Here is a 10,880-nt window from a genome sequence, read left to right on the forward strand (position 1 = left end):
CAAACATACATTCAACCACCAAAGAAAATCTCCAGACCAAATAAATCCCAATAATTTGCAGAAGAATCTTTAAACTCAAGTATGTAATCTTTAAAATCAGTATGTAATGTGGAAAAGGCTATGATTCAGAGATAATTTTTGAATCTGATCCTTAGGCTGAAGTTTTTATTAAGGATATTTTACTGTGGTCATAAGATAGTTAAAGAAAAAGGCAGAAAAATGAATGAGTCACTTGGCTGAAGAAGAACAGCAGCATTGAGGTCTGAGTGCTATGTGTTAGCTCATGTCTAGCAGTATAAAATAAGTTGGAAAACAAAAGCTTGTTTGCAATTTGTTTTACAATCTTAACATGTTTCCCTTCTAAAATTCAAAAAACTCTTGTATAAACCCACAGCTTTTTAACTTTCTCAGGTTTGTGAAATATCACTCTCTGATCCCACAGGAAGAACAGATGGGTTGTCCTTGTACAAAATATGGTATCCACCTGCACTTCATTAGAGAGCTGCATTTTTGTACATGCCACACCACAAGATCACCATGATGACATAGCAGCTTCAGAGAACAGCGTGACTAGGGCTTTTTTTTTTTTTTTTTTTTTCCCCTCTTGTAACACAGAGGATCTGGCAGGCTTTTACCTCCTGACACTGTTTAGAGCATATATTGGTGGATACAGTCTCTTATTGCATCTGCTCTGGGAATTAAGGAGAGCAGCTTGAAGGCAGTAAGGTAAGTGCTGCTGCATGCTTTAACTGTAAAGTTCAGCTGTTTAAATGTAGCTGCAATGGGAATGTGAAAACATGACAGGATAAGTTTGCCAATTTGTAAATTGAGCACAAATCAACAGTTGCTTAGTCGATTCACTTTCTCAGTTTCCTTAAAACAACTCCACATATCTTGTACATCAGTGTTGCAATTTTTTACAGTCTGTTTTGTTCTACACCAGAATAAGATTTGACATGCAGTACAAAGAAGTTTGTAAGAGTACTCACTGTTTACTTTTTCATTCATAATATTAGTGAGAGCTCCGTGAACTCCATTTGCTAAATGATTCTGTTTCATTCTACAAAAAGAGGACATATCCTGATATTTAAATAAATAATCACATAAACAATGAGAGGGAAACAATAGGTATTTTTGAATTTCCAATTAATTTGAAAGCATATTTTGAATATACTAGTGAAACTTTTAAAAAATATCATCTTTTGCAAACTGTGCAAGAAGTTTAACTACAGAATTAAGGTTGATAGACTGTTAATATTTTTTTTTTTACAATAACTTAATGATTAAGGAAATATAGACAAGGTCAAACATAGTTTGAATAGTATTTCTACCCTAATGTAGCGGGCATTTTCCCAAAATCATGGATTTACTTTTTAATATGTTTTGGCAAGTTGCCTGAGCAACTTCACAAATTTTTTCACAGGTATTTTGCAACATAACTGCTTAGAACAGGCACAGGTAATTAATTATAGCCTGCTTATGTTGTAAGATAAACATCTAAGAATGTATTCTGATTTTATCTTTTGGATTAATGTAGTTCAGTGCAATAAACAAGCATGATCTATTAACCTTTTACACTTCAGACAGTGAAACATTCAGATACCTGAATGAGAAATGAATGAATAAAACAAACAAATTTCCTATTTACTTTGCTGTTTTATGTCACACACATGCCTCTATGCTCTTGAACTACAGAATTGTCACAAAAATTCTAAAGCGTTTTTTTGATAAATTAATTCAAAACACTTGCTGTCTAATATTTTAGTTACTTCCAGGGTTCTGCAGGGCAGTAAAATTTGTACTCTATTTAAAGGACTGTAAGATTATTATATCAGTAATGAACTATAGTATTACAAATATGATTTGAAACTGGAAGAAAAATAGAATTTAAAATTAAGATATCTGTGTTATTTTAAAACTATAAAATTAAGGAGGTGTGCAAAAAATGTCACCATAAGGCCAAAGAGTATAGTCCAAGGAGTTCATTGTACTCTTTCTATACTTTGAATACAGAAGCACTTGTTTTCCTTTCTGTAATGTTTAGTACCTAAATAGGACCAGATTTTGAGATGAATTGTGTTACTGCTTTCAGTCTCTGCTTTCAGATGAGTTCTACTTATTTATACCAGCAGGGGACTGAAGCTCATGTTCATGTTTCATGTTCTCATGCAGTAATGAAAGAAAGGCAAAGAAAATGACACTGAAAACTAATATTACAATGATTATCCTAGGGTTTGTAATTGGGTAAATGTGATGGGACCCTTGGAGATGATATGAAATCAGATTATTTTTTCAGGGGACAGCAGCTTGATATCTAGCAGTGGGATTTTATGGGTTATTGAGTGGAGATAACATTAGAACATTTCTTAAAAATTCTTTGTGCTGTACTGCATGAAATCAATAGGCCCTGCCTAGAGCTGCTTTAAATGAGATTGTTATCTCACTAGAATATGACGTGGCTTTTAAGAACTCAATAAAAGCAAAGATATTTAGAATTAGGGAAAATTGTGTAGCTATGGCCCTGTACTTTAACATTAAGCCCCCTGTGTAACAATTCCAATAGAAAGACTAACTTACTCTGCTGGAAAATTGCCCAGATCTGAGATCAATGTCTTGTGGTCTGTTTACAGGCTTTACATACTTTCTGAAATTCCTTGAGGAAAAAAAAACGGTTTTAAGGATTTTCTTAATCCTCTCATTCTCTGAAAAGTAGTTGAGCCTTGTCTTTTACTGGTGAAAATCAAAGTAAGCTCACTGACTTTATTGATTCTAGACCTGCTTTTCCAGGAGATCACCTATATAAGAGGTATAAACAAGACACCAGTCTTCATAGATCAATTGGCATCTCGTGGAGTATCTGATGAGAAAGCTGTGGCCTTAAAAATCTAAGTGACCCCACTTAAACTGAACCACAAACCTCCTCATGGACACCAAAATCCTTTTGCTGTATGTGAACTGAAAGACTACGTGAAGTGTTTTATTGTTCAATTGATTTAGAATGGGCATAAAATGTTGTACAGAGAATTTACAACATTTCACTTTCTGAAATTCAGTCAGGTCCACTGTCAGATTCAGTCATTTCAGATCCACTGCACACATATGCACTACTGGTTATTTGGCATGTTAAAGATAACATGTTTTATGTTTCTGTTAGTTTGTTCTTTAGGTGACTATGAAACTTAGTGGACCATGCTTTACAGAACATAATCCATGAGAAAAAGATCTTTCAAGCTACACACAATTTAACAACACATAATACATGAGGGCATTGCCCTCAGTTTTTACTTCCCTGTCTCCTTCAAACTTAAGACAAATAGCTACATCTTTAGATATTAAATAGTTCAGCACATTAGGGATGCATCATGGAATTCAAATGGCAGAACTGCCTCTGAACATGATCTTCAGCAAAACTGAAAGTTTCTGTGGCAGGTTTAAAAACCTTGCATTTTATCATCTTTCTTGTGACTTAATAAATAAAGAAAGATATAAAAAAAGTTTTACTTACAGCAGCAAAATGGCCAGCAATTTTGCATTACAAAGGACAGTAATATAGCGGTAACAATGCAATACTAACAATCCAGTATTTTTCCTTAATTAAAAAACTTTAAATAGGAACTGTAATTAGTTTTTTAATTATAATCTTTATGTGGTAAAATTTCAAATATTGCTGAAAGAGATAAAAAATTAAAGTTATATCTTGTTTATTCCTTTTCATCCTACAGGAACAAGACGGACTAGAAAGATGACTTTAAACTCCCTCCCTGTCTTCCTGCTGTTGATTAGTGGCATTTTTTGCCAATATGACTATGGTCCTGGAGATGATTATGGTTATGATCCCTTCGGGCCATCTGCAGCAGTCTGTGCCCCAGAATGTAATTGTCCTTTGAGCTACCCCACTGCCATGTATTGTGACAATCTTAAGCTGAAGACCATCCCAATTGTACCAAGTGGAATAAAATACCTTTATCTTCGAAACAATATGATTGAGGGAATTGAAGAGAACACGTTTGACAATGTCACTGACCTACAGTGGCTGATCTTAGATCACAACCACTTGGAAAATTCAAAAATTAAGGGAAGAGTCTTCTCCAAACTAAAGAACCTGAAGAAACTTCACATTAACTACAACAATTTGACTGAAGCTGTTGGACCACTTCCCAAAACTCTAGATGACCTGCAATTAAGCCACAACAAGATCACCAAAGTCAGTCCTGGTGCATTTGAGGGGCTGATGAATCTGACTGTCATTCACCTCCAGAACAACCAGCTGAAAGCAGAGTCTATTTCTGGGGCTTTTAAAGGCCTGAAATCACTTTTGTATCTTGACTTAAGCTTCAATCAACTTACAAAGCTACCAACAGGACTGCCTCACTCTTTGCTCATGCTGTACTTTGATAATAACCAGATTTCCAATGTTCCTGATGAGTACTTCCAAGGTTTTAAAGCCCTGCAATATTTACGTTTGTCCCACAATAAATTAACAGATTCTGGAATACCAGGCAATGTCTTCAACATCACATCACTTGTTGAGTTGGATCTCTCCTTCAATCAGCTGAAGAGTATTCCAATTGTCAGTGAGAACCTGGAAAACTTCTACCTCCAAGTCAACAAAATTAACAGTAAGTTAAATTTGCACATATTCATTAATGTTTGCCACAGACTAGATACTGATGGTCAATAAAGGTATCTGAAATAATAGATGAAAAAATTGTACTGGTTAGGCTGCTAGCACACTGACATTTACCTGACAGTTGTCCATATTCATCTTAAAGGACAGGTATTTACCTAACAGCCACTCAATATATCCTTAAAATGAGAAATTTATGTTTTGATACTAATGCGGATTTTTCCCTCAAATTCTCATCTTGTGTAAATTGGACTAACCATATAGAAGCCAATGGAGTTTTCTTATACAATTCAGGAAACAAACTGAAAAGTTTGATCAGTGCAAAAGGTGTTCAGAATTCTTAAGTGGACAAAAAGAAAGAGATATCAGGTGAGGATCTGATTATGGGAACCTTTCAGGAGCTGATAGCCAAAATGCTGGAGTGAGGAGAAAGGTAGTGGGAACAAGATGCAGTGAAAAAGGTGCATCAAATTAACTGCATTTATTCCTTTCCTCCCTTGCCTCATGCAGCATCCCCCCAAACATATCTTGAAATCCAAAGAGTTGACCCTGTTCTTTCTTTTCATTCCCATTCTGCACATCGTATGATCAGGTGGCAAGTTTGTCTCCTTGAAAAATGCTCCTTCTGAAGTCAAGAAATGCCACACCTTGCATGAGACCATGAAGGTTTCTGCTGAGACAGGGCTTTTACAAGGCTGCCCCATTCCTGGGCTGACAAGAGGTGTTGCAGAGCTGGAGGGGCCTCACCATCATGTCAGAAATTCTCCAGCTGCACCTCTGTCAGTGGTAGTCCCTGATGGAGAGGGAGATATGCCAAATATCACTGTGGTTCTTCAAGAGGTTTTATATCTTCTTGATGGTTGATGTAAAGTAAACCCCAAAATCCTCCCTTCTTTTTGCCTACTTGCAACCATCAAGGATTAAGAGTATCAGTGTTAGCTACTACATGCATAGCTAAATCCATGGAGATGTAGCTTTAAAACAAAACATTTTTAGTGCAGATCTTGCCAGACTGAGGCCAAGATATTTTGAAATGTTTTGTATTTACTATGTTTCATTTTTCTCAGCGGCTTTTTTTCCTAGTTCATCTCAGTTTCTTGTTTTGATGAGGGAAAACAATGAGTTAATACTTCCCACCTAAGGCACTACATACAGCAACCTGTGAAACTCTACCAGATACTCTGCCATTCCTAAAATAGCTATCAATGACAGTTTTTAATTTCTCATGAGATATATGGAAGCATTTATCCCTGCTTAGAATGATCTGAGCCTTCTGCAAGATACCCAGATGACAAGCTTGGCTGCTATTCACTTTTCCAAGGACATCAGAGCCAAGGGCCATGACAATAAATTCAGGTTTTCATGGAAAGCTGCTTTTTCAGGGGAATGGTGTGGGGAGTGGATGCTCAGCAGCTACACTATCATTGCTTCCCTATGGACTGATGAAATAGAATTAGGATTTACTGTTTTTTTTTCTTTGCATAAAATCTAGCAGACTTCAAGAATCAGTTTTCTCGGATATCTAATTTCACAGGAATAATACATAATTCCCTAAGATACTGATTTACAATGTGGGAAAAAATTATTAGAAATAATCACTAATATAGGGCAATCAAAGCCCTTGGATTTCACCACTCATGACACCTGACCTAAAGCTGTGAGTGCTTAGCCTTTTGCAAAATTTATATTTGTCTAAAAAAGCATAATCTCCTTCCAACTTTGTTTATATTACTTGTAAGAATATTTCTCTAAATAACTGTCCATGAGTTTCACCATGGACTTGCTACAATCATGATGCATTATCTTTCATAAAAGAAATCTGCTTGAGAAATACCCTTTTTCGAGTGACTCTGAGTTTTTTGAACAAGAACTGATGAATAAATACATCAAAATATGTAGCAGAATTGGCTTATCCTTAGTATGTTTTTCCCTCTGTGTTGCAAGAAGCAATGGGTGAAGCAGATAGCAAATTGTAAAGAAAACAAATTCGGATTGCAGGTGTGAAACACACAGTTTTATTTGCTGTACTTGGTGCTCATTGGATCTACAAGCTGGAATAGGACCATGGAAGATTTAGAAAAGCCTTTGGTTTCTCTGTACCTGAAACCTAAACTGTAATATCTAAACTGAAATCTCTTTAAGATTACATTATTACACACACACAGAGACACAGAGACTTGTGTTACAGACTCCTCAAGGCAAAAAGAAACTCTGTAGGGTGCATAAAAAAAAAAAAAACAAACAAAACAATAATCAAAGAGGTTCAGTGAAAGAAGGAGAGGGTCCAAAGATGGCCTTCATATTTCATCTGTATTTGTAAGGGATTAAGTTGGGAGAAAATTGTTGTTTCCACATTAAACTCCAGTTACTCTGTGTAACTGGAGTAAGAAAAGTGAAATTTGAAAATGTTCCAGAGGACAGTTAAGAGACTATATTTTGAATTGTGGAGGTGCTTTATGGTCTTTTATCTTGCTCACTCCATCAGTTCTCAAAGGACTTTTTAAATGGCCTGTCTAGAAATGTTTCACTTGTGATTAGTGGAAAACAGACCAACAATAATGACTGTGGGACTTCAGATCCTGTTGGGATTGCTCACTGTACTGTTAGATGAGAATCCAATTTTCATCCAATACTCTTTATTCTCTCAGTGTTTGGCTTATGCAGGAATTCTGTGCTGGGAAAAATTGTGGGAAAAATCCCAGGTACACTGTCTCTGAACATGAATTTTATAAATTCAGGAAGACATTTTTCACCTGCAACATTAATAAGTGCAACAAAAGAGGAAGTAAACTACTGAGATATTTTATGTCACAGTACTCCAGGATTTCAGTTCCCCACACAGATCATATAGGTAACAGATCATCAAGAGCAATCCCAAGAACCACTGGTTTATTTCCTGCTAGTAGAGATTGAAACTCAAAATAAACATTTTTAATGTGCTTTTAACAATTGACAATTATAGGAAGAGTATAAAAAAATTGATATCCACATCCAAATTGATATCCACATTCTAACAATGTGGACCAAAAATTGGAATAAAATCCCACTGAGTTCCATGACTGAGCTCATTTAATTTGTGTGAGGACAATATCTCCATCCACTTCCCAAGTGGTTTTAGTCTCACAAACACTAAGCACAGATCAAAATTTTGTTATCACAGTTAAATCTTGTGGTTTACATGTATGAAGCTTATATCCTTTGAGTGTTCACCATCCAGCTTGTATCTTCTTTTGCAGCCAAATATTTTATGCATTTATGCTCATAATTGACAATATGGAAAAAAACCCTAAAATTTAAATTTAGAAAGTTTTTAAATGTTTGCCATCAGCAAAAATATACTTATAACACTATTCCAGAATGACAAGAAAATGGAAAAAATCGATATTAGAATTCACATTTATTTTAAACTTTACAAATTAAGTTATCTGAAGAAAACTGGAACTTAATAGTCAGTGATATAGCCCAAGAAAAATACTCAACTTTTTTTGGGGAAGGTACATGACTCTTAACATCACATCTCTGTACAAAAAATTACCTAAGCTCTTATGCCCTAAAGAGCTGCCTGTACATTTATACTTAGTTTACAAAAGCCATGTTTCATCAGTGATAGAAAATTATTGTCATGCAACTCCTGGAAGAATCCAGTTAGAAGAATGTTAATCCAAAAGTTAATGAGAAGGTATGAAAGGTACTTCCTCCACATCCTTTAGTACTACAATTTGATCATACTTTCTTAGATGAATTAAGTAGCCATGTAGAAAAGATACATAAGGTGTCCTATGAAAGGTAAATCAAATGGTATTTGAATTTGATAATACTGACTTGATGTCTCAGAAATTGTGAGATGCATGGGTTCATTGAAGGAGTCCCCTTAACCTTTAAAAATCTTTTCTGTGTGAATTCATCTGATGTCAGTATTCTGAAGAAGAACAAGTCTCTCAGACTGCTTCTTTAGTAGTTTTGGAGCTTTTCAAAAGACTAATCCTCTGTCCAACTCAAAGGAAACAGGTGGGAATGAAGATCCTCTTTGCAAAATTACACAATGTGGTATGCAGGGGGCATCAGATTTATTCACATACATTCCCTCCTGAGGATAGGTCTTCTCTGTATGAAAGAGGTCTATAATATGTAATTTCATGTAATTCCAGTTTACAGTTAATACTGGTCATAGGATACAAGACAAATTTCCATTTAAGATCTATCTGGTGTTATGTGAACCAAATAATACCTCACCTGAATAGAGACCATTCATAACACGATATATAAATTACAATAAATAGAAATATTTTATAAGTATTTTTTGCTTTCATACTCACCTTCTAATCCTGATGTGGAAAGGTTCAACTGCACAATTTAAATGTAAAATTCTTCTCCAGCCCTAGACCCAAATTTATTCTGAAACAGGTAAATCAAAATGGCACATATAAAATACATACAAAATACACAGACACCCATTGGACTGCCTGTTCTTTAGAGAAAAGCTGTATCATGGTTTCAATTTCTCCCAAAACGTTTTACTTCCTTCAATATCTTATATAACAGTTTTACCCTTCCATTGTAATGTACACAAACTGACTGATTCCTCCCTCTGCATCTCTAGGTTTTTTAAAAATAATTATTATTCCTTTTGTGCAAATGTCGGATTAGACCTTTATATAAACTCTGAAACCTAAAAGTCACATTTGTACTGGAAGAAAATGGCATTTGAAAAACTCAGTCTTGAAATTCTGAATCTCTCACAATTAACAGAAAAGCATCTCCCAACACTAGTCCCTCAAATTCCAATAAATTTACCAGGATTTACATCAGTATAAATGCAAAATATTGAAAATAGCATAATGAATTAAGGTCACAATTTCCAACTGAAATTAAAAAAGAAAAAAAAAAAAAAAAAGAAAAATAATGGTTTTGTCCTATTTGCCCTAATTATTCATGTTTTCCTCTTATTTCTGCTCTCTTTGTTTCAGAGTTCCCATTGAGCAGCTTCTGTAAGGTAGTGGGACCAACGACCTATTCCAAGATCACACACCTGCGCCTGGATGGGAACAATCTCACCCGGGCTGACCTGCCACAGGAGATGTACAACTGCCTGAGGGTGGCTGCTGAGATTTCACTGGAGTGAGGCACCTGGGATCATCCCTTCCAGGGGCAGCAACTACAGGAATAACACACCTTGATAGTGCTTTAAAATTAGGATATGCCTTAAAGCATCGATCTGCATTTTATCCATTCTGTTTGTTAATATTTAGCATGGACTCAGCAAACTTAAGGGAATGTGTGCACATTCTTGCAAAAGGTTCTGTTTAGAAAGCACAAGAATTACAAAATCTGGGCAAAATATGCCTTTATCTGGCCAGATGAGTTGATGAAAAAGATTCAACTTCATAAAAGTCTATATCCATGCATGCAATACATGCCAGCAGGTTCTAGACTCACAGAGAAGTCAGGTAGGATTCATTGTGGGTTATGGTGAGCAGTATGGGCTGGCCTGTGTCAATCCAAGGCTCCTGTCCAATTAATTATCTATCATACCTTTTATATATTGCTACCCACTGCAAAGGAAAAAATTATTTAACAATACAGGAACAATTTAAAATTTGTGAAAATATGTGTTCAGAGCCTATGGCATTGTTAAATTAATGGATTATGTGAAAGAAAATGAGGAAAAAAATATTCAGGTTAAATAATTGCTCTTCTTTTTGTCATGCTTTCATTTAACTTTCATGGTAAGATTTTTATTCATTGTTGGTATAATTGTTATTTCAAAATCAATCATATATACATATATTTTATTCAATTACTTGCATGTTGTTTTTAACCAGACTGTAGAAAATAAAACATATCAAATAGTGTCCTTTTGTCCATATCATTGACAACTATTTTTCTTTCTTTTATAGAAAAAAAAAAAAAAGGTTAAGACAAGAAAATCTAAGCTATTCTATTATAATTAAAATTTATTGTAAGGTTGAATAAACTGTTTTCTCTACTTTGACGTTTCAGTATATTTGTGTATATCATTTAACATGAGCCACTACACTTGTGTTGGCCAATAAATTGATGCCTTATGCAGTTTGCAGTATGGGAATCATGCCACTATGAAAACGTGCAAAGTAATGTTTCAGTATTGTCTGAAGAACAGTGAAATCTCTCAGAAACCACAGGTGGTGAGTAAAATGCAGCTACACGTGGTAAAGACGTGGTAGTATATTCCACCCAGGAATAAATAGCCCAAATATTGTCAGCATCTTGGAAC

At 35.1% G+C, this 10,880-nt stretch overlaps 1 protein-coding gene across 1 annotated transcript; it reads left to right on the top strand.

Annotated features, from left to right (window-relative positions):
• Positions 1-303: 303 nt before the first annotated feature.
• LUM (lumican) lies at positions 304-10,619 on the top strand. Its single transcript, XM_056516413.1, has 3 exons — positions 304-726; positions 3,723-4,619; positions 9,595-10,619. The coding sequence occupies exons 2-3, from the start codon at positions 3,743-3,745 to the stop codon at positions 9,747-9,749; spliced, it is 1,032 nt and encodes a 343-aa protein (XP_056372388.1). The 5' UTR covers positions 304-726; positions 3,723-3,742; the 3' UTR covers positions 9,750-10,619.
• Positions 10,620-10,880: the final 261 nt, after the last annotated feature.

Source organism: Oenanthe melanoleuca, chromosome 1A (genome assembly GCF_029582105.1).
Source record: "Oenanthe melanoleuca isolate GR-GAL-2019-014 chromosome 1A, OMel1.0, whole genome shotgun sequence".
Lineage (NCBI taxonomy): Eukaryota > Metazoa > Chordata > Aves > Passeriformes > Muscicapidae > Oenanthe > Oenanthe melanoleuca.

Coding starts and splice junctions, on each gene's coding strand:
- LUM (XM_056516413.1), top strand. CDS start 3,743: ATGACTTTAAACTCCCTCCCTGTCTTCCTGCTGTTGATTAGTGGCATT. Junction 4,620..9,594: donor CCAAGTCAACAAAATTAACA/GTAAGTTAAATT, acceptor TCTTTGTTTCAG/AGTTCCCATTGAGCAGCTTC.